General features: G+C 36.9%; 1 protein-coding gene and 1 non-coding gene across 2 annotated transcripts; both read right to left on the bottom strand.

Annotated features, from left to right (window-relative positions):
* Nucleotides 1–501: 501 nt before the first annotated feature.
* On the bottom strand, nucleotides 502–25,358 carry LOC120629591 (sodium-independent sulfate anion transporter-like). The gene is made up of 14 exons (XM_039898567.1): nucleotides 25,191–25,358; nucleotides 20,296–20,430; nucleotides 17,742–17,812; nucleotides 16,882–17,074; nucleotides 15,163–15,267; nucleotides 13,544–13,662; nucleotides 12,154–12,316; nucleotides 8,932–9,096; nucleotides 7,303–7,464; nucleotides 6,939–7,079; nucleotides 5,775–5,920; nucleotides 3,878–4,039; nucleotides 1,572–1,725; nucleotides 502–659 (listed from the first exon to the last, which is right to left on the bottom strand). Exons 1-14 carry the CDS (start codon nucleotides 25,243–25,245, stop codon nucleotides 616–618), a joined length of 1,815 nt encoding a protein of 604 aa, XP_039754501.1. The 5' UTR covers nucleotides 25,246–25,358; the 3' UTR covers nucleotides 502–615.
* LOC120629668 lies at nucleotides 2,971–3,132 on the bottom strand. The gene has a single exon (XR_005659000.1). It is a non-coding gene; the product is annotated as a U1 spliceosomal RNA (small nuclear RNA).

Below are 25,358 nucleotides of genomic sequence, written 5' to 3'. Positions count from 1 at the left end.
TTGGTTTATGAGTCTTCAATATTAGTCGTGTACGCGGTTTCTGTATGTTTCTTAATTAGGTGAAATAACTAAGTAAGAAAAAAATATCACATTTTACAAAATAAAGTGCGAAAGACCCTATCAAAATTACCCCTGTAAATTAAGTAGTTTTTACAACGTGTAACAGAATTACGAAATAATATTGAAGGATGCATAAGTATATTCAATAAGGAATTACCCTGTAAAAATATTAAATCAAAAAAAGCATATTTATTTTTCCATACAAATGAAATGAAATATTCTAAGTGTATACTTATGGCAACCCTATTGAAAGTAAAAGAGCGGCATGCGCATAGTACCTACGCTACGGGACGCGTTCCTAATGAAGTGAAAAGAGGCACATGCTTTTAATTTGCAACTGATGTTAGGGCTTTCAGGAAAACTATGGCAGTGGTTTACGCCTAAACTATTAGGTTTTCAGTTTCACAGATAAATCATGAGATTTATCTGTGAAACTACATAATCTACCTGTAAAGCCTGTAAAGTATTATTTCGGTTTTCATTTACACGTTGTTTAATAATAGTAGTTAAGTAATAAGTAACAATTCAAAATTATAATATTAGCCTAGAATGAAGCTACGTCACCGTTAGGGATGAAAATCTTCTGTCAACGTCTAAACCTGAAAAAAATTGCAAATTATGAATAATATTAAATTAATTATCTTTATCTTATACTAGTAATAAAGCTGAAGAGTTTGTTTTAAACCCTGATCTCTGGAACTACCAGTCTGAAATTAAAAAAATCCTTGCTTTCGATATCCCAACTTTAGTTGAAGGCTTTATAGCTTTTTATTTTGACCCCTGAGGGAGTTGAATGTACGTTATTTTTAAAATTATATCGATGGAAACTAGTCTTTGGCATATAAATTAAAAATTATAATGTATGTTTCAGGATTGATAAAAATTCCACTCGGGTTAAAAAGAGAAAATTTATAAAACGCGTTTAACTATCGAATTCGACCACTTACATTTTCTTGGTGCTATTTTGCAAAGAAATAATTTGCATCCTGGAGATGGCCATAAGATAGATATTATCCCGAGAAAAAAGCTTCCTACAGGATTTTTAAAATCCATTCCTTTTATAAAGTAACCAGCGGCACCTCGCGACTTTGTCCGCGTATAAAAAAAATTAGAAAATATTAGTTTAAAACTGTTGAATTTTTATTCACTTTGCTATTCACAATTGATCCGTCCGAAAATATTGGAAATAAATAATCTGGCGTATAATTCAAGAAGCGAGTATTTGACATTTACTTAGCAGTTCCCACCAATCAAAATTATTATTTATAAATAGCGGAAACTACACAGACTTACTACGTTACTTCCGTCAGAAAAAAGATCTGAGTTACTCCCTAGCCTAAAAAAGTTTTACTTCAAAAAGATCAAGAGAAGAATCAAAAATACTTTATTGCACACAAGAAAAAAAAAAAGAGACAAAAACAACAAAGGTACAATTAAATTTGTGTAACAAAGGCGGCCTTATCACTTATAGTGATTTGAAAGATCTAGTACTACTATAATTTAAAACCTACTTAATACAAACTGATCGATGCTAGGGCCAGTGACGAATCTCGACGCCATGCCGGGGTGTAAGGTCTCGAAGAGGTTCTGATGGCTGGCATCGAAGTTCCACAACAGGAAGCGATGCTGATTCTTCTCCAGGTCTAGTATCGCCGATATGATGTTCTGGAACAACACCCTTACTAATAGTAGATATGCGAAAGTGTGTTTGTGCTTCACGCTCTAACTAAGCAACCAATAAACTTGACGGTCGCTTGGCGCAGTGGGCAGCGACCCTGCTTTCTGAGTCCAAGACCGTGTGTTCGATTCCATCAGCTAGAAAATGTGTTTGTGCTGAACATGGATGTTTTTGAGTGTCTGGGTGTTTATAGGAATATTATAAGTATTCATGTATTGATAAACGACTAAGACACCAAGAGGTATCTCTGCATCGTTCGAGTCCATGTAGGACTGGAGTATATCGATAATGCAGTCGTATTTATATCAAAATAACCACCAATTCCATGTCATGAACATTGGTTAGTAATCCAATGTTTAATTATTTACCCGCTTTATAAAATTACTGTAACAGCATATTATTCGTAAAAATAAATAAATCATCTTAGTACCCATAACACAAGATACGCATACTTCGGGGCTACATGGCAATGTGCGTATTGTCGTAGTATATTTATTTATTTAGTGTTTACTTAAGCCATCGCTATTGGAGATAAAGGACCATGATTTTTATTTTCAATGTGATTTTAGGGCTGTCTCTGATATCTTTCAGAAAAACTATGGCAGTGGTTTACTCAAAAACTGGTAGGTTTTCGGTTTCACAGATAAATCTCAGAGACAATAAATAATGTACCTCTAAAGCCTGTGATGTATTATTTCGATTTTTATTTACACGTTGTATATATGATTGTTGAAGATAGTCGTTAGTTTCTACTGGAAAAATGTTCATGTGGTGAGCATTAATGTATAAGTATTTATATATATTATTCATCAGTAATCAAAGTCAAAAATATCTACATTCAAGTAGGTCCATTGGTGGCACTTTTAATGCGTACATGAGAATTACACGGTAGTGATATGATGGTGATAACCATATTAACCGTAAACTTAAATCTAAAGCTACGAGGGTTCCAAACGAATCCTGGTCTAAGAAGAAGCCCACAACAAACTTAGCCGGGTGTTTTTTTTTGTTATCACCGTCTAACATTGTGATTTAAAATTATTAGAAGACGATTTCGTAGTCCTTTATTCTATAATAGGACTTTTCTATAAGCTTACGTTTAACACAAACTTTGAAAATTAAACGTTTAATACTGTACCCATAATACAATCTAGGTATGCTTTCCTTGGGGCTCGAGCTATATGGTGATGTGTAAGGGATAAATTATATGTATGAATTTCCCTTTAATACGAGGGGGACGGCGCGTACGCAGTCCCCACTACCAAAAATTACGCGTCCGAGTTATCCGCATTAGGGATAATCGCAGAGGTCAACCCAACCGCAGTGCAATGGAAGGGCCTCGCTCTGGGGGAACCGCCTTCGTGATCACGGTGTCCCCTACGCCAGGTAAGTATGCTCTAACAACCGGCCGGCGCGGAGGTCGTCAAACGCGCGGGAATCTCCCCAGCGCGAGTTAGATATACGCCGCTGGCGAGCAGCGCCATCTAACGGGTATCATATGTACTATGTCGCAATCAACCTTCAGTCTTACATTTTAACGGAAACTAGCCAGGGCAGACAGACAAATTTTAAGTTTAATTTTTTATACAAATCCAGCGTGTTATAAATTAAAAAAATATATATATACATATATGTATAAAATCGAGCTTCCATTACATAGGACTTTAAAAAAAATATTCTTCAATTAATTTAGAAAAAAAACGTTTTGATAACTCTATTTTTCTTTTCGACTAGCCTAGCTGCTGTCTAGCCCGCGACTTCGTTTGCGTTTGTTTTTGTTTTTAAAGTCACCAAACTGCATTCAATTCCGTTCAGAAGTTTTGGCGTGATAGGCTAACAAACTAACAGACGTACAGACAAACAGACAAAAAGTCCATGCATTTTTACGTACTACTGTTTATTTCTAACGTCTCGCAGGTTTATCTATTTGCAAAAATCTTTAATGTACAGACACGGATAGTCTACGATTTTATTATATGTATAGATAATGAAACATCTCTCAGTGTATTAATTATTAATAATTTCGATGTTTCACATCTAGCAAATGTAGCGTTAGTTAATCGTAACTTGGCCTTTTTAAGCTGAGTGAGTGGGAGTGAGCCTGTCTCCATAGAGTAAGTGTCAGATTGTAAAACTCACTTCGACAACTCCAATGTCAAGTCTCTTCAAGTGCCTGGCGTCGAGAATAAACACTTGCGCGCTGCAGTGGTCGAGCGCACGGATCTTGCGGGGTACGTGCTCCGCGCTCGCGTAGCCCAGCGTGCCCACCAGAGCTAGCGAGATACACTCTTGGTTGCCGATCTGGAAATATCAATCCATCCAAAAATTGCGTGTGAATATATTTTGACGACTTCTCTGTCGCAACGGTTAGCGCTGTGAATATAAGTAGGAGGTTCCGGGTTCGATTACAGGCAGGGGCAATTTGGGAATTTATAATTTCTGATTTTCTCTGGTCTGGTCCGCTGGGAGGCTTTGGCCGTGGCCGAGTTACCACCCTACCGACAAAGACGTGCCGCTAAGCGATGTATTGTTTCGGTGCGATGTTGCATGGAGACCGATTGGGGGTGGTACTGCAAAACTCCCTAACAGGTTAGCCCGCTACCATCTTAGACTGCATCATCACTTACTACCAGGTGAGATTGCAGTCAAGGGCTAACTTGTAGTGGGATAAAAAAATATTGAATAATAATTGAGTTTCTTTTTAGAGTAATAATTGACAGAACAAAAAGATAATGAATGAATATACTATTATTGAACACTACAAAAAGTACATAAAACTAAAAGCAATAACAAAGCAGCGTATATTTTTTGCCTTCTAGCTACAAAACGATCTCTTCCAGGCCAAATGGCGAATCAGAACTACAGAAAATATGTGGGTGGTGCATTTACTAAGTGTAAATGAAACCCGAAATACTCAATGGCTTTAGAGGTACATTATTTACTGTCTCTGAGACTTATCTGTATAAAATACTCGCATAAACTACGACAATACACACATCGCCATCTAGCCCCAAAGTAGGCGTAGCTTGTGTTATGGGTACTAAGATGGCTGATGAATATTTTTATAAATAATACACATAAATACTTATAATATACATATAAACACCCAGACCCTAAAAGTCATTTATGTCAAGAAATCGCTATGTAGCGATAAGGCCACCAAATTGTACTCTCTTGATTGTATTTATATCTTTGTAACTACTTTTTGTTTCTTTGGTGTACAATAAAAGTGTATTCATTCATTCATTCATTATGTTCACCACTTAAACGTTTTCCAGTTGTGGGAATCGAACTCACAGCCTACACTCAGAAAGTATGGTCGCTGCCCACTGTGCCAATCGGCCGTCTGTGAAACCGAAACGCTAGTAGTTTTCGAGTAAACCATTGCCATCGTTTTTACTGAGAGACATCAGATACAGCCCTAACACATGCAAAAGTAAAATCATGTGACTCCTGTGATTTAGAATTAGATACGCGCAGGTATTTTTTCTTCAATATGGTTGTTAGTAAGTATACTCTAAGAATGCTTTAATTTCGTTTGTATGGAATAATAAATAAACTTCTTTTGATTTAATATTTTCACAGGTTAACTCCTTATTGAATAAACTTATGCATCTTTCAATATTATTTCTTAAATCTGTTAAACGTTGTAAAAACGACTTATTTTACACAGGTAAAAGTAAGCTTTTAACAGGGGTAATATTTATAGAGTCTTAGTGTGACTCCTGCCACTTTATTAGGTACGTGTCGTAGTAAAGCTACTATGCCCGTGTCGGTCTTTTAGCATCAATAGGGTTGTCAAAAGTAAATACTTGTGAATTTGTTTGTATAGAAAAATAAATATGCTTCTTTAGATTTTATTTCTTATGTAATATACGTATGCACCCTTCAACAGTATTTTGTAATTATGTTACACGTTTTATACAAATACCAGTATAATGTTAATGAAAAAACTGTTGTTATTTAAATATAAAGTTTTCCCACCCGTTGTATTTTCCCGTTAATCGTATATAATATTTGGAGTCCCTGACGGTACCTTGAAGTGCTGTTTATGCAGGTCCGGCCTGGCGGCAGCGGTCAGGGCCCGCAAGGCGTCGGCCACAGCGCCCGCCGCGATGCCGTACTCCAGCCCGGCGGTAATTCCCACTAGCAGGGTGAGCACCCATATCGCCAGCTCCGACTCTGAAACAGTTCAGGTGTGCCGTCACAGGAAATGGTATAACGCTATCCTATGCCGTTATGGCTTTACGGCCCTGCATTTGTTTAAACTGCTGTTGTGTGCCGCCACGGGAGATGGCATAACGCTCTCCTGTGCCGTCACCATCCCTTACGCCAGTGTAATTTTTTTTTTGTACTGGACTGCAATAAAAATCAGTTCAGGAATACTCTTTAGCTTATAATATTACATCTGATGTATACCTCTAAGTTATTTTAGTGTACAAAGTGTGTAAGTGACAAAAGAAAATAACTTTTATTATATTTTGTATAAAATATTCCTTTTTTTTTTAATAATCAGTGTCCTACGCTACTTTTAATACCTCCAAGAGTATGTGTACAAAGTTAAACGACGATCGTTTGAGTAGTTTTTACGTGAAAGCGTTTAATTATAATATTCACATTTATAATATTAATTAATGTGAAAAATTAAAAAGAAAAATGACTTATTCATAAAAAGTTTTAAAAAAAACATTGATCAGTTGTTGGGACATCCTTTTAAGTAAGTTATATACCTGTGCCAGGATGTCCCATGTCCATGTTGGATTATACTACAGACAAAATAAAATATAAATAATAATAAAAGTTTGTTTGTGTGGCTGTGTGCGTGTGTGTGTGTGACTGTGTTTGAGAGAGTCTGTCTCTCTCTGTGTTTGTGTGTGTGTGTCTGTGTGTGTGCATGCGTGCGTGTGTGTGCGTGCGTGTGTGTGTGCGGGTATGTGCGTGCGTGTGTGAGTATGAGTGTGTATGTGTGTGTGTGTGTGTGTGTGTGTGTGTGTGTGTGTGTGTGTGTGTGTGCGCGTGCGTGTGTATGTGTATTTATGTTAGTAAGAATGGCTCGTAGCCCTTCAGGCGCGATTCCGAATAGCAGTCGTTCGTTTTTATTTGTTCTTGTTTGTGTACATCTGGTCTGGTTAATCAGTTTGTTGGCGAGTTAGCGCTCATCTAACATACATCCAACACGCTTGGTAGGTGCAGTACTCACTGCTGCTAATCCACAGCTTCCTGACCACGGAGAAGTCAACTATGGACATCATGGCCACCATGATGATGCCGGCCAGGGTCGCGCGCGGGATGAAGTAGAACGCCTCTGTCAGCAGCGTCAGCGACAGCAGCACCAGACTGGCTGCGGACAGTTAAGCATGTTAAGCAATTTAAGCTATACTGATCAGCCATCGCATCGCGGCCATCTTGCATTTTCACCAAACATAGCTAATAACACTGCAAACTTATTCACCTTTTTGAAACAAATTAATCCATCCTCTCGGGTGCTAAGATGCAACAGACATACACACACAGACACATCAAACTCACCAAGTCGATTTTGCGTCGGTGTTCAAAAATGTTACCTTTAAATAACGAGCCAGCGGTGGTCACAACTCCACTGGCGTGGTTGAGGGCCGTCCTAGTGAAGGAGCCAGTGACTGGCATGCACTGTGCAAATGACGACAGAATGTTGCAAGCTCCCACTGCAACCATCTCTTGGGTCACGTCCACAGTTTTAGTTCCCGCTGGAATAATAACATTTCATTATTTGGCTTAATTCAAATTCAAAATTCATTTATTTCAAATAGGCCTAGTTTATAAGTACTTTTGAAACGTCAAGTAAGTCTGTTTGTAGTGACTCTACAACCGGTTCGGAAGGCAGATTCCACTGAGATGGGCCGGCAAAAAACTCAGCAGATTGCTCTTTTCCAACATAATTTTATAGTTTAACAATCTTTGGTATTTTTCTGTTTTGTGAGAGATGAGAGCGGAGTGGCCTGCTTTTAAGCAGCCTTGTCTTTAAGGGATTCATGAATCGTGTAGTAACCAAGATTGTTTAAATGTGTTTTAATACATTGTTTAAACTTAGGGAAAGGTAGATCTAATATTACCTTCGGTATCATGTTATAAAAGCATATACCCATCCCCACAAAGGATTTCTATACTTTTCTCAGAAGATTTGCAGATATCAATAATTTATGCCCGTTTCTAGTAAGTTGACTGTTTATATCGACTTTTTGTTTATAGTTAGTCATGTTTTTTTTAATAAAGATTATATTATTATAGATATATTGCGAAGCAACTTTAAGTATACCTATTTCTTTAAATTTGGCACGAAGGGATTCGCGTGATCTAAGTTTATATATCATCATCATATCATCATATCAACAAAATCTTGACGACCTCTCTGGCACAACGGGGAGCGCTGTGAATTTAAGTAGTATACTCGGCAGGAGAAATTACGGAATTTCTAATAACTGAATTTTCTCTGGTCTGGTCTGGTGGGAGGCACTGGCCGTGGCTAGTTACCACCCTACCTACAAAGACGTGCCGCTAAAAGATTTAGTGTTCCGGTGCGATGTCGCGTAGAAACCTAAAAGGGGTATGACTCCCACACTTCCCAACACATTAGCCCGCTACCATCTTAGGCTGCATCATCACTTACCGTTGCGCAAGGAGGTCGACAAATTTCAAATCTAATTCCAAATTCAAAATTCATTTATTTCAAGTAGGCCTAGTTTATAAGCACTTTTGAAACGTCAAGTATGTATGTTTTTAGTGACTCTACCACCGGTTCGGAAAGCAGATTCTAGAGCCGGCCAGAAACTCAGTAGTTACTCTTTTTCTATCTTGCGGGAGATGAGAGAGAGGCTGGCTGCTTCCAACCTACTTTTACATTAACGAATTCATCAAATGTATAGTAACCCAGTATTAGATGTGTTTTTACACATTTTTGTAATGTATGTATTGGTAGGTCCAGAATTACCTTAGGAATAATGTTGTAAAAGCGTATACTCAACCCCAAAAAGGAGTTATGCACCTTTCGCAGGCGATATGTAGATATCACATTGGCGTGCAATGGGTTCCTTACCAGGATATGCATACTGCAGGAAAATTTAATACAACGGCTAAAATTCTCCTCCTATACGGGTTATATATCAATATTAGGGTATGCAGTGCTTCTGTGCATATATGAAGTGCACGCCACTCACCAAAAGCCTTAGCGATAGCAATACTCTCCAATATGGCGACGAGTGGCATGACGAAGCCTTCCGGCCCGAACACTTGGAGCATGCGCTCGAAGTTTAACGTCTCGTTCTTGACCGTTGTTGTGAACGGAGGCGGGCCGAAGTGAGGTACGCCCCCCTCGATTTTACCTAAAAAAGACAATTTGAGTATTTTATACTAACTATCCAATTTCAAAAGCAAAGGGGTGGTAGCGCATTGGGTATGGCTCGACTTTACTGCATGCCTGAGAGTTCTACATAATGTTCTCAAAGGAGTGCGGAGTCCACCAATCCGCATTGGGCCAGCGTGGTAAACTACGGCCTTAACCCCTTCTCATTGTACATCAACCCCCTCAACCCCTGTATGTGTTGATGATGATCCAAAGTCCGCCTAAAATTCGACCCAACTTCCGCGGGGCCGAGTTCCAACCCCAGCACTTAACTTTTAGGGTTATATTTATGTGCGAATAAATCTATTCTCCACGAACTCAGCATCAAACAGCGCCTGCAGTTCAGGCGCGAATTCTCAGTTTCTTGACAGACAATGTACATTGAGCGTCTTGTGGTTCAAGAGAAAGTAGAAGCTACCAGAGCACGCGGTAGATCACCGATGAAATGGACGGACCAAGTGAAGGCCGCAATCGAGGCTCCTCTACATGAATCATTTTTAAAAAACTTGTCAAAGATCATTTTTTGTCTGAAACTTCGGATCTTTAACACGCCTATTCCCTTCTGTTTTATTTGGGGTTTGACAATATTGTATATATTTATGTATTATTTATATTAATTATATAGGTATATATTAATTATTATCAGTATCTTCTTATAGTATATATTTTGTTGTAAGTTTATTATATTTTATATATAGGTATATGTGCATGTTTATTTAAATGCACCACCTACCTATCTTCTTGAGCTGTGTTTAACGCCTTTGGTTGCCTGGAAGAGATCGCTATGTAGCGATAAGGCCGCCAAATTGTATACTTTTTGTTAAATTTTTATTTATAATTTTACTATATGTTTATGTGGTGTACAATAAAAGTATATTCATTCATTCAAATGCGCAAGAAAAGCACACACACACACAGTTAGGGAAGAGTTGCGACGGATTGTAAAGCGAGCCTCAATACCGAAATAACGACAACGACCAGTCTGTTACGACTGTAACGACTAAGACTAAACCTGCATGCCTGAGAGTTCTACATAATTTTCTCAATGGTGTGTGTAGTCCACCAATCCGTACTGGGCCAGCGTGGTGGAACTACTTCACATTGTGGGAGGAGACCCGTGCTATGTAGTGGGCCGGTTATGGGATGATGTGATGATGACCGAAATACTAAATTAAGGTGAACAACTTGTGTCCGTTATAATGGCGTTTGTTTACCAACGACAGTTTAATCTATTAATCCACTGATACCTGAATTATGTCAGTGCACTCATCATATATAATCAACTGAAAGTGGATGATAGTTGGAAATAGCATTCTATGTATTTAGTGAATTATTTGATAACACTTATCCACTAAGTATTGTTTGTTACACAAGCAGTTACCTGTGAATACGTCCATGCAAAAAATAATCGACTTCGACTAAACTAGTGATTATTTTACTTATTCTATATTATTTTACATATTCTATAATTTTTTTTATTATTATATAAATAATTTTTTTATTTATTTTTATTTCAAGTATTTCTACTTTTTAAAGTTTCTTACGCATTTGAATGAATGAATATACTTTTATTGTACACCACATAAACATATAGTAAAATTATAAATAAAAATTTAGCAAAAAGTATACAATTTGGCGGCCTTATCGCTACATAGCGATCTCTTCCAGGCAACCAAAGGCGTTAAACACAGCTCAAGAAGATAGGTAGGTGGTGCATTTAAATAAACATGCATATATAACTATATATAAAATATAATAAACTTACAACAAAATATACATTATAAGAAGATACTGATAATAATTAATATATACCTATATATTTATATCAATAATACATAAATATATACAATATTGTCAAACCCCAAATAAAGCAGAAGGGAATACCGAAAGTGTAACGGGACTTTTCCTGTTCATATTTAATACTAGTGGTCCCTCGCGACTTCGTCCGCGTGTAAGTCAAACTTAAAGATAGACATATGCTGTCGCTGACTTTTTTTAGAACTTTTAAAGGGGTACAACTTTATCATACATGATTTTATCAATAGCGGCCTTAGGTTCAAATCCTGTCGGTTCCAAAACTTTTTATATGCATTTTAAATTAAAGAAAAAAAGTTTCGTTAATAAAATCGATAAGTATATATATTTTTTTTCATATGCTACCAGTACCATCTGAGACTGCATCATGACTTTTTAGTTTTAACTACCATCAATGTAATGCTACCTAATAAAACAACTAAATATTTTTACCATAAGCTGTAAGGTACTGTGTGCTTGAGAATTATGATCATGTGGAATTGCCGTTTACCTGTGCTTTTTTCCCTTAACCCTCCATACCTACCACGGGATGTGCAGTGAAGGGATAATGATAATAATAATATAATAATAAAATTTTTTTTTGTTCGTGGGCATGTTAGGAATACATCTCCACCTATGTAACCTTAACAACTAAATCACAATTTTAAAAAAATAACTTAAAACCTACTAGTGCATACACTCGTGTGCAAATTGTCCCAGCACCTCCAGTACATTCGCATGTAAGCTGTATAGCAGCTTACATGCGAATGTACTAAGGGACGTTTTAACTGTAGTGAATAAAAAAAAATCCCATAGTAAGCTTACTCTGGGCCTCATAAGAAGGCTCAGAGTCACTCAGCGGGCGATGGAGAATGCTATACTTGGAGTTTTTCTACGTGATCAAATCAGAAATGAGGAGATCCGTAGAAGAACCAGTCACCGACATAGCTCAGCGAGTCGCAAAGCTGAAGTGGAAATGGGCGGAGCACATAATCGTAGCTCGGAGAACAGATGGAAGTTGGGGTTCCAAGGTGCTGGAATGACGAACCGCAATGGTTAACGCAGCGGTGGTCGGCCACCAACGAGGTGGACAGACGACATCAAACGAGTCGCTGGGAGCCGCTAAAAACAAACGTGGACCGTGGATTTTGGAACGCCCTGCAAAAGACCTATGTCCAGCAGTGGACTTCAGTTGGTTGAAGTGATGATGACGATAAAAGTCCTAATAATCCATTGTTCTTACCTGTCAGAGCAAAAGGTATGATGCTCTTCTTGAACAGGGCGAATGCCAAAATGGACGCCACGAGAACCACCAAGGCGTTCCTCGCGCGAACCACGTACAACCACCCAGCCGCAAAGATGGTTCGACATCTGCTGTCCATTGGAGACGTCTTGAGCGCTGAACGCTGTAATTAGTACGTACACTTGATGGGCCTTAGTAATAAGCGTGGCATAACGTCGAGATAATCATGCAGTGTAAGCTTGACTACCTCCCAAGCACAATGGTGATCTCTGTGGTATAAGTGGGTCGTTCCGGATTAAAAAATATATATTAATAATTTACGTAATCCTTAATAACTTAGGTAAACCTGCGGCAAGGACAATGTGGCATCGGGTATCCGTTGGACATGTCTTGAGCGCTGAACGCTTTAATTAGTACGTAAACTTTATGATTCTTAGTAATAAACTTGGCATAACGTCGAGATACTAATGCAGAGTAACTTTTACTACCTGCCTGGTGGGATCTGTGCTCTGTGCTCTATAAGTTGGAGGTTCCGCATTTAATAACTGGTAGGGGCAATTTGGAATTTTTATTACCAGTTTTAAAAACACAACTGGCAAAGGTACGCCTGCTTTAACTCTCTCTTAAATTTTGATCAATGAGCTGAACGCTGAAATTAGTGAAGTCAAATTTTTCCTCACTCATCTTATAATGTAAAGTGTAAACAGTATTTTTGTATACTTTTTAGTGTAGGTAAATTTTATACGTTGAACATAACATTTCGAGTTTTATTACTTCAACTGAGGGCGCCTTTCAAATGACAGAATAAGACAAAACATTGGGTAACTATTCCAATGTTATGTAATGAAAAATGTATAATGAAAATTAAGACTTGATTTTCATTGCGCAACGTCTGCTTCTATCCAATATATAATATATATAAAATACTAAATATAATACGACAACACACACATTGCCATCTAGCCCCAAAGTAAGCGTAGCTTGTGTTATGGGTACTGAGATGTCTAATGAATATTTTTATGAATAAATACTTATTACTATGCATAGGTAAACCCACAGACACTGAAAAACATACATGTTCATCACACAAACATTTTCCAGTTGTGGGAATCGAGCCCACGTACTTGGACTCGGAAAGCAGGGTCGCTGCCCACTGTTCCCCGAGCGTCTGATAAAGCCATCAAGAGGGACGCGCGCCGATGGTTTAGAGGGGGGAGTCCCACATAACCTCCGTCCTGCCCAAAGGTCGGAGGTAGCAATAAAGCTTTTTCACCAAAAGTAAAAAAAAAATAAAAATAAAAATGTGTCGGTTTATGGTATCCGCATACACCAACGAAGCAGATATAAATTGCAAAGGATATATAAAACCTAATAATACGTACACACTCACTTTCAAGATAAGTAGCGAAACGATAGTGCCCACGCCCAGCGCAGTGTCCCACGCGTGCACTGTCTTTATGTTGCTGAAGAAGTTCGACAGCGCCTCTATGAATGTGCCTCCGGAGGTGCCTAAGAGGACACAAATGCCTTCACTGAGAACTCTAAGCTTCATTTCGAATTTGAGCTGTATGAAGATGGACCAATTTTATTTAACCGGGTAATACAGATATTCTTTAAATACCAAAAAAGTTTTTTTACGGCTAAAAATAGTACAGCCTGTACAAGTAACTTGACAGAATTTTAAGCTTCATTTCGAATTTGAGTTGCGCAAAGATGGACCTATTTTAATTTAATACAGATTATTTTTGATGTGAAACATCTATATGTGGAGGGTAAACCTGATTGTTGGCGTGGCGACACAGGCCGTGGCGACGCATGACCACGCTATATGATTGAATATTTGTATTTCGTATGTAACAATAAAAATGAATATTAATTTTGTAATAAAACAGTCATTATAAACGGACTTACAAAAAGGAGTTGTTATCCATTTGGTTGTATTTTATATTTTTATCTGTGGAACAAATTTGTAATGCTTTATATTTTCATTATGCAATATCTGCAGTAACTTGCAGAAAAAAAATTCGCTGTTTCACATCTGCCAGGCGTCACGTGACGGCTCACACGTTTTTTTTAATACCAACAAAGAGTTTTAATAAAATAGTACCGCCTCGAGTGTAAAATTCAAGTAACCACACTTGTTTCACTATGTACTATTATTACCCACCTACCAAAAAAATAATACATAAACAACTTATACCTAAACGAAAATAGAAAATAGAAAGTTGCAAAGAATAGTGGTTGGTGCACAAATTAAAAGATACAGAAGATTTACAATAAAGTTATATAAAATTACCTTTACTATAAGTTACAAATAAAATATGTACAATGAGGTAACCGCAAAAACGAAAAACATTTCATTATGCAAATAGACATACAAAATTCAAACTATAAAATTCATTTATCTCAAGTAGGCCTAGTTTAGAAGCACTTTTGGAACGTCAAGTCAGTCTGTTTGTAGTGACTCTACCACCGGTTCGGAAGGCAGATTCCACTGAGAAGTGCCGGCAAGAAACACAGCAGATTGCTCTTTTCCATCATCATTTTATAGTTTAACAAACTTTAGGATTTTTCTGTTTTGTGAGAGATGAGTGCGGAGTGGCCTGCTTCCAAGCAGCCTTGTCGTTATACAGAAGGCACTTTTGATGAAGGCGCTTTGTATTCGTTATTATATTAACATAAAACTTCAGCTATGCGAGGGTTGCTAAGCACCCTATAGGACTAAAATACAATTATTATAATTATCATCCTTTTTCTCGTCTTATCTCGTAGATGTATGATGAGAAAATGGTAGATATAATATTTCGGCATCGACGGTAGGAGAGCCGTAGCTTAATTGGATAAAGCGCTCAGGCCGCGATTGCCGATAATTTTTATACGCATTTTAAATATATAAAATTGATAATGCCTCCAAGTGTAGCAACCGAAGAAGTTACATAAATAATAAACCAACAATTAACATAGCTAGGAATGTAGCAAGTTATCCAAAGTTATCTAAATAAACTTTACCTGAAATCCTAAACAGAGATTTGAGTTGCGAAGCTGATATCTGCAACGCAGCGGCCGTCGTGAAACCGCTTATAACTGGCTTTGATATGAAGTCCAAGAGAAAACCTGAAAAGTGGAAATCCTTACTAAAGCTTGTCCGGTGGGTGGCTTCGGCCGTGGCTAGTTACCACCCTACCAAGAAAAGCCGCTAAGCGACATAGCGTTCTCGTAGAAACCGAGTAAGGCTGGTATGGCTTTAATTACTCATTTATTATACCCTATGGCCTCAATTACATGATATCTTAATTATTAATTATAAATTATAAATAATAGTGTAAGTGATATTAAATCCTAATTCTATACTTAATTATTGTAAATCGAAATTATTCTTAAGTTGACTAATATTTTACTTTTTTAGTTTTAAGTATACTTGACATATTTTAATATTTAAATAGTTGCAATAATAATAATAATAATTTAATTTGGACATAATAATTTAAATTCAGTAAAGTAATAAAAATAATTTCGACAAATTATATTGCAATGCCCTGGCGAGACGTCATGTCTCTTATAGATGTACATGAAGCAATTAATAAAAAAAAAAAAAAAAAAATTAAAAATATTTATTTCGTTTCGTACAGCAAAATAATACATTGAAATTGGGGTCATCCTAGTAAGTTACTAGTATTACTACTAGCACTTGTGGCAGGCGGCCCCGCTCTTCCATAACATCATATACAAATTGAAATAAATAAGTAGATCAAAGTTATATAAATCAAAATTAAGTATAATTCAAAGTTATAAAGGTAAACCAAAGATAATTACAACATGTGTGTCTACTTGAGGTGCGTTAGTGTGTGTGTGTGTGTGTGTGTGTGTGTGTGTGTGTGTGTGTGTGTGTGTGTGTGTGTGTGTGTGTGTGTGTGTGTGTGTGTGTGTGTTTGTGTTTGTATGTGTGTAAGTGAGTGTATGTGTAAACGAATGGATGTATAAGTTATAAACGTGTGCTTGTGTGTCTTTTCATGACAATGTATGGGATGCAAAATTCATACGTTCATTTGTTGCATCAAATCCTCCGTTTCATAATAGTTCAATTTATGCAACCACTCAGTAAGCACTTTTTTGCAATTATGAAATGCTAATGGATAAATATTTAACTTACTGTTAATTATGTTGTAGAGATAAGTCGATTTCCTGGTAAATTGTTGGGAAGCAAATTTAGTCCTACTTGGAATTGAGTGTTAATTAATAAACCATATAACTACCATACCTCATAGCAGGTAAGCCCGATACCATCTCCGCGTGGTATATGCTATATGCTCTAAAAACCTCTATTCTAAGAATAGGCCAAGAATAAAAGTTCTAATTAATTAGCAAACTAAGCGTCATAAATTCAAATAGGCCCGTAGGTGGCACTTTTGATGCGTACATAAGAATTACACGGTAGTGAGATGATGGCGATAGCCACATTCGTAAACTTAAAACTAAAGCTACGAGGGTTCCAAACCCGTCCTGGTCTAAGAAGAAGCCAACAACAAACTTAGCCGGGTGTTTTTTTTTGTTATCCACAACCATATCACAATGTCATTTAAAATTATTAGAAGAGCAACCTGGTTAGAGCAATAATTCACCTCCAAGCTTTTTAATCGATTACGTAGTCCTTTATAATATAATAGGAATAACCATACTTGGCCAAAACAGCCTTGGCCTCAGCCGTAACGTTCACAAAAGTATCCGTACCCAATTGCAACACGCCAAGTAGTAAAATAAGACAGCCGGATAGAAACGCCGCAAGGTAGGCGAAGTCCGCAGACTTGGCGACATATTTGGCCAACAGTGCCGCCAATATGGCAGTTGGGCCAACTGTGACGTCTTTACAGCTGCCAAAGATGGCGTACACCACACCCGGGAAAATGCTCGAGTACAGTCCCACCTAGAACAAACATTTATTTTAATGACATGGGAAAGAAGCTGTGATACTCTAGTGAAAAAAGGCTACGAAGCCTTTTTAGGGGACAATGTTCGATCTAGGCACGCACCTCTGACTTTTCAGTTATGTGCCTTTGTAATTTAAGCAATGAAATATCACACGCTTTAACGGCGAAGGAAAACTGAGAGTTCTGCATAATTTTCCACAATGTAAGCGTAGCTTGTATTATGGGCCCAGTTTAGATGGGTGGACTCCACACACCTTTGAGAACATTTTGTAAAACTCCCAGGCATGCGGGTTTCTTCACGATTCTCCTTCACCGTTGAAGCAAGTGATATTTTAATTGCATAAAAAAAACGCACATAACTTAGAAAAGTCAGAGGTGCTGGGATTCGAACTTCCCCCGTTAGCCCGACTATGCTTAGACTGCATCATCGCTTAAAATCAGGTGAGATTGCAGTCAAGGGCTAACTCTTCATAATCACTTCAGTTGATAGACATACGTATTTTGTAGAGCGTTTCAATATCCACGGTTCTGGGCCGCTTGTTTCCAACAGCTCCCAGCGACTCGCTTGATGTCGTCTGGCCCTGCCATTCCAGCACCTCGGGACCCCAACTTCCATAGGTAACCTGAGCTATATGCCCTGCCCGAGGGCTAAATGAAACTTACTTGCGGCGGCAAACCAGCTACCATAGCATAAGCTATCCCCTGCGGGATGGATGTGAGGCCCACTGTCACACCTGCGAATAAACAATAATTAATTTTCAATTTTTATCAAACTATCAATTATATAAATTCTCAAATGCATATAAAAATTTCGGAACTGACTGGATTTGATCCAGCGACTCTCTGGCAATTTGCAACTCTTTGCAAAAGTCAAGTCTAGTTCAACTGCGTGCACTTTATACGTGCGCAAAAGCACTGCATACCCTAAAATGATTGTATAACTCATAAATGCGAGGGATTTTTCCATTTTATGGCACCCTCCTTTTTATGCATACCCTGGCCAAAAACCCTGTGCACGCCACTGGTCTAGTTGACGCAGCTACCTGTTCTGTTTAGGTTAAGCTATTTTTATGTGTTTTTGCGTGGAATATAGTTTCAAAACATAGAAACAAAAGTAACATCATTCACAGTCTCTTAATGCCCCACTGGTGCGCACATCTCACAGCTCTCTAATCGGAGAGAAAGATTAAGAGCATAAAGACGAAACTGCTCCAATGCGCTTTAGTGGGCTTCAAATGATTATAGTAATAAGTTCGTTTGCAAAACATTACCGAAGGCTTAACTATCTGAGGCACGTGTTAGGAAAAAGGGAATTACAGTACTTTATCTACGCTAAACCCGAAACTAGGTATTTAGCTTCAATAATACTATTAATTCTTGAAAAATCTAAATGCCATACTGAAAATTGTTAGTCTTGAAGTTAATATCTGGCCACCATCACTTATTTATTTAGCACACGCGATAGAGACCACTATTTCCCTAACTCCGAACTTGTACTGGTACCTACTGAGCTTGTTTTGGTCAGCGTAGGCAGAGCAAAGCAGGAAGATGGCATGAAATGGAAAATCCTCTCCATGAACTAGTTATACAAATTTTAGGGTAGGCAGTGCTTTTGTACATATATGAACCGAATGCCAATGTCTCCGAGGCCTTTAAATTACATCAACTTACCTAAATCCGGACTACTGAGAATATTACGACAGAAAAACCTAATACTTAAAAATTGTTGGCGCCACCTGGAAATCAAATATAGAATCTCGTGATTTGCAGACTGTAGTCGAACATGATACGATGATATTATCTGTGTGTGTTTGTTTGTTTGCTAAACATTAAACCGATGATGCCGTGACAGAGATGTTTAGACCAAGGGTTATATAATTGCCAATTATTTGAACATGTTACTCCCTATAACTGTGAAATCTAAAACGACACGATGATTTTATACAGATGTAATTCGCCAAAAATAAACATTCATATCAATTAAATCTTCCCTTTCATTTGGAAGTAGGTTAATCAGATATTAATATTGTCCTTGGCCTTACAATATTTAAAAAAATATAGAGAGATAATAAAGATTAGAATATAAGAGGAATTATTTATCTTATGTTTACGATGCTCAAATAACCGAATCCGTCCAACTTACGTCGCAGTTGAGTCAGATATTCGAAACAGATATGCATATATCCAACGTGAGACAAATTGTATTACTTATTCAGTATACTACTTACATGACGTGTGGTGACGGCAGATCAGAATACATTTGTTACCACCCCTCTTCTTACCACGAGTATCGCACGTGGCAAATAAGAAAATATGACCTTGAACGGGAAGCACTGCCAATCTGCCCAGCGCGGGAGGGTTTGCCTATAACCGTATAGGTAAACCCTCCCTTTGGAAGATGCCTATATTCGAGCAGTGGACTGTTAGTCTATAACAGCCTATAACAGGCTATTGATGATATTACTTAACGTATGACGTAGAAAAACGTCCTACCAGTTACCACATACCGCAAATTTTTATTTATTAAAGAACTTCGTTCCTACAATGCTATATCATTGACTCATTGGTGCTAAACTTTAAAAGAGCACGCACGAAATAATCTTGTATTCACGTCCTAACTATATAATCTTTCTGTATTCAATAAGCGATTCCGAGGAGTAATCGGGTGTTTTTGCAAAGCAGTTCTGTTCAAGAATATCACGTATTTAATTAATATCAAAAATACAACTAAGTACATGGTCTATTATTGTTCATGAGTGTTCAAGAGATGGCGCTGATTAATTTGTGTGTCCAACAGGTGTAAACTATTTGTTCGTTACAATTCGTTTTATTTTTGAATCTAAAAGTAAGTTATTTGTAGTACACCGAACGAAACAAGCGATATATTACGGTTTATTTCGTCAGAGTTATCTTTACTCCTTACAGTCTTAAAAAATAAAGAAGTATCACCTGCAAACAATAAAATATCGCATGTTCCACTGGCATGTGGTCGAAGATCATTTATATAAACTTAAAATAGAAAGGGACCCAAAAATGAGCCTTGTGGGACACCCATTGAAGTACTTTAACGCAGAGACTGTGTTTTAATGCAAACCCTTTGGGTTTTATTGCCGAGGTAATAGGCAACCAAATACATAGTGAGCAACGTTTTTGATATAGCCATTGTGGCTAAGCTAAAGAAGCAACGTTTTATGATCAACACAATCGATGGGATTACCTGCTATAATGTCCCGCAGGAGTGAATCCGCACTGTAGCTCGGCAACCAGATGGTTATGGGAACCCGTCTCCTCCACGACTCCAGGTTGCAAAGTTTTCTTCCTACGACGCGCCATTTGCTTTTTGGGGGGCAACCTGTGAAATACAAATCAGATAACTTTATATCTTTATTTCTGACACAAAAGTTAAATATAACTGCCTTATTGCTCTAATGGTTAAGCTGCTTAACTATGGATCGCAACTCCTGGACTACCGGGACAGGCCAAGACACACACCGCACAGACATCTCTACGTACATGTTGATATACTATGGACGCGTACGAAGCTCTTTTTATCGGATTTTCGGATTTAGAATGCCGGCAATTTAGCCGGTAAGCATCTCAAACTGCATCACCACTTACCACCAGGTTGAATCAAGTGTTTTGTAATGAAACGTTAGGCAGACAGCGCGGCTGGCAACAAATTTGGAATTATCGCAGCTACTATAGTAGCTGATTACTAATTTGCTGTTGACGAATGGAATCTTTGATGCAGAAGATTAACCTAATTAACTTAGAATATCTACTGTTATTATTTTATTGAATGTAAGCATATAAGAAAAGTCCTAGTCCCATGTGTGTGTATTAGTGTACACACTTAAGAAGTGAAACTTCTTTATGACATCTTTTTTTTTAAACTTATGTTTAACAATTAATTTATGTTTACTAGATTAACAGTCGCATTAAAAAATAATTGCTAGTTTTAATATTTTTTTTACATTTTTTTTTTAAAAAAAGAGGTTAACCTGTAATAACTTAAAAAAAGAAAAGCCACTTTGACTGTTGAATGTTTTAGAAATAAATATGGCGCGTAACGAAAAAATGCAACTTAGAAGTGAAGATGGCGCGTAACAGAAAAACGTTACAAGATGGTGCGCAACAGAAAAACGTTGCATTGCTATAAAATTTCCCCATACGTCGCTAAAGAAGATTCACTTCAATTAAGTATTAAATTGCCGAAATATTTAGGTATGAATTGCTCCAGATAGGTCTAAGTGGCAGTGTGAGATGTTCTTTATATTTTCTACGCAATCTGAGGTTTTGGCAATGGTGTTACAATATCTGCGATAGGAATCCTAAGTATACCATCACTTATAACAGTATTATATCGTTGACTGTTCTTGTATCATTATAATTCATAGTTAAGGTATGTCAGTTTAAAATAATATTGCATTAAGCGATATAAGTATGCCCCAGTGTCGCACAGAAATACTTACCAAGAGATTCACTCATTTCTTTATTTCCTTTTTAGCAATGATATACAGTTGAGAATCACTACCCACTTGAGAATCTAGTTAGGTAATATATCAATTCGTCAACAAACGAGCGTGGCGCGGCGCGACCGGCTAGGCTGTCGTATTAATGGTAAATTAAATGATGACACGTGTTACACGTTAAATAATATGTCGTCGGTCTCATATGGCGTTGCACAAAGAGCTATGATATGTTTTATATCGCTTTTATTATTTTTAAAATTGTAATAAGTTTGACGTGTGTGTGTGTGTGTGTTTGTGAGTGTGTGTGTGTGTGTGTTCTTAGCTATGTTTGATGATAATCGGTCGAAAGATGGCCGCTGTTACGGAGAACCGATGGACGTATGGATTCCAACGTGTTCGAGTGGCAACCCGCAAACTCAGCGTTGGTCGACCCCCAACCAGGTGAACAGACGACATCAAGCGAGTCGCTGGAAACCGCTAGAAACAAGCGGCCCAGGACCGTGGAGTTTGGAACTCCCTACAAAAGACCTATGTCCAGCCGTGGACGTCAATCGGTTGATTTTATGATGATGATAAATATTAAATTGACATATTGCGAATAGGTTTTCTTTTTTTTTTTTTTTCCTCTTTTTTTAAAGAGCTTAGTCACGTAATGTGACTATGTCGCTCTGTTAGTTATGTACAGATAGGTTGCCTAGTAAATTGCGTGCGTTGAGTATTAAATAATTGTATTATAAATTGAATTATTTATATCTACTTCACGAAATTAAACTAGCCAACCGATTCGTAATATGTCAATGAGCATATATCTATAATTTATACTTTATCACATATGAAAAACTGAAGGTATCAATTTCTTATACCGGATCATCTATCATCTAAACCAGAGTTCCCCAAACTTTTTTGTGTCGTGGCGCCCTTGCCATGTTTTTCCGTGTTGGGTAGACCCCCTGATATTGATTTCCTGTAAATTTTTAACTGTAGTGAAGTTTAGTGTTTAAAACTTAAAGTAAAAACACATGTTAATTTATACATTTATTAATTGAATTTAAATTAAAACTACTCTAAATAAAATTTTATATCTGTTATGTAAAATATACGTAACATAGAATAAACATAAAAGAAACTATATATAACATAACATAAGCAATATGTCAATATTTTTAGTGAGAAGGATGAACCTGATGCTTTAATAATAAATTATAAATAGTTGAATTTTTTAAAGGTTATTATTCATTAGTCCGACGATATCGCTAAAGTTGGCGGCATAAACTGGATGCAAGTAGCCCAGGATAGAGACCGGTGGTCATCTCTGGAGGAGGCCTTTACCCTCGCATGAGAGGGGTTCTTGCTAGAAGTTATATAACACCAGATAATAATTATTAATTCTCTTAAACGCAATTTAGAACCACTTGTTATTTCTTTTTCTGTTTATTTTTTATTTATTTTCTTTGTATTTAATGTTTTCACGTAAAATCATAATATGTATTGCAATTTTATCTATGTATTTTAAGGAAGAATTAAAAGGCTTTGTATTTTATTTTATTATTCATTTCATGGACCCCAAATATTTTTTCGCTGACGTAGACCCCTCGCAGGTTAGGGGTCGATATAGACCACTTTAGGAATCACTGATCTAAACTCTTCTCACTCTCACCCGTGCGGTGAAGTGGGCCGGTAGCGGGTTGATTGTTATGATGATAATATAACACATACTTTTATGCTTCAGCTCTATCGCTTGTTCGTCGCACAATGGACGAGTAGCACAGCATAGCTTTACGTGTGCAGTGAGAACTAAGCGAGTATACAATTAAGATAGAGTTGAGTAGTTTAAATCCCACAAGTATACACAGTTTATGGTTTAAAAAGATTTAATCCGTCAAACCAAAACCTTGCTACGGTAATAAAATACATTCCTATAATATATTTTAAGGAATGTAAAACTACAATCAGATCGTGGGTAATGGGATATCTGAAGGTTGTCTTTCTATATGTCATGGTGATAAAAAAAATCGGCTAAGTTTCTTGTGGGCTCTTCTTAGATCAGGTCATGTTTGAAACCCTCGTAGCTTTAGGAACAAGTTGGAGAACGGAGTTGTCATCACCGCGCCCCAATAACGGAAACATATATGTTTGAACGCTTCATTTTAATCGCTTGGCAACATGTCTTTTTCGGCGAGAGATGTTACCAAGAAAATTATGGTATCAATTTTTGCTATTGAATTGTGTTTACTTTCATATCATTTAAACTACCAGCCAGCCGAGAGGTTATCAACTTATTACATTGTCACTGAAATTAATAGGTATATTACTTTTATAGAGTACAATATTTTCATATTGTGTGTTGAATAAATGTTGTAACTGAAATACATATATTGTTATTACTTATTTTATAAAGTTATAATTTTAACATTAATGTTTTATTTAAACGTTACACTGATAACTAAAAAATTAAATTAACAACTTGAACTCATAAAAGGAAAAAAATTAAATATCACACCTATAAATATGAGATTTGTACTCTCTTAAACCTAGACCAACCAGTTTTGACCTTTGATGTTCAGTACCGTCAGAGTAAAATAGCACTTATGTAACTTTAATTAAGGGTTAAATTTTTCAAAACTACTATAGCATGTAATGTTAGCAAAAACAAAAACATGATTACAAAATTTGCTACTCTTACAAGAGTAGTATAAAAGTAAGCAAGTAATATTGAATCCATTTTGCTCTGACATTACAGTTTATCAATAGTCAAAAATGACTTCATGATTGCGAGCAAGCAAATTTCTTACTAAGTGCAAAGAACAAACATAAAGCAAAAAATTTAAAAAATCCAAATTCAAAAAGTGGATTGCATAAAAATTTCTTTTTTTCTTTTTTTTTCTTGTGGTGGAAAAGCTCTCTGTCCTTTTGGGCAGGTCAGAGTTTATCAGGGACTCTATAACCAAACTAAAAACCATCACAGCATGCCCCTCTTGTTGGCTTTACTAGACCCCCAGGGAACCCATCGTATACTTGACCTAATGATAATGAGAATAGTAACCTGGCAGGAGAACATTTCAAAATTAACATTAATCTGATTGTCACATTGCCACAGGTGAAAACTAGTATTACAATATATTTAATTATGAAAAACTTTGTGATACATGATTTCATTGAAAATTTAACTGTTTACGTAATGCACACAGAGGATGCTCTCAAAAGGAAAACCCCCTGATTATAAAACATTGGTGCTATGCTCCTATTCGTCTTAGAGTAATGATATATATAGCCTATAGCCTTCCTCGATAAATGGGCAATCTAACACTAAGAGAATTTTTCAAATAAGACCCTGAGTTCCTGAGATCTTTGCGTTCAAGTAAACAAAGTTATTACAATATAAGTTACAATATTTACGTAGTGTTAGTGACCACTAAATAATATTTTAAAAATAAAGTTCGTAAACTACCTATTTCGTACCTACAAAAGCAAACGAAAGTAAGAACAGATCCATTTCAATAAATAGGGGCATTTAACGAGCAATTAAATAATAGTGCTTCGACTTTTATGTAGGTGCCTACTTAATTAAGTATTGCAAATAAATAATAGGCCTAATCATTATTTCACAGCAAAAAGAAAGCGAAATAATAGATCAACTCACCCAAAAGCGGTCGTCTCGGATCATCGACGTCCATTTTAAACCTTGGAAATATCATACATTGTGTAGTGGTGATAAACTAGATTCTATTACTGGCGTGATTAAATAATCTTCGCATACTTTTTTATTGTTTAGCACTGTTTTGTCCTGTTTGTTTACGTATTTGCACCG

This window comes from Pararge aegeria, chromosome 14 (genome assembly GCF_905163445.1).
Source record: "Pararge aegeria chromosome 14, ilParAegt1.1, whole genome shotgun sequence".
Classification (NCBI taxonomy): domain Eukaryota; kingdom Metazoa; phylum Arthropoda; class Insecta; order Lepidoptera; family Nymphalidae; genus Pararge; species Pararge aegeria.
Note: the sequence above shows the minus strand (reverse complement) of the source record. Positions and strands in the feature narration are given on the sequence as shown.

Excerpts from the sequence above, each read along its gene's own strand:
- LOC120629591 (XM_039898567.1), bottom strand. The coding sequence starts at position 25,245 with ATGATATTTCCAAGGTTTAAAATGGACGTCGATGATCCGAGACGACCG. Across the intron at positions 9,097-12,153 it reads CATACCTTTTGCTCTGACAG|GTAAAATCGAGGGGGGCGTA; the intron begins GTAAGAACAATG and ends TGTCTTTTTTAG. Across the intron at positions 5,921-6,938 it reads GAAGCTGTGGATTAGCAGCA|AGTCGGAGCTGGCGATATGG; the intron begins GTGAGTACTGCA and ends GAACTGTTTCAG.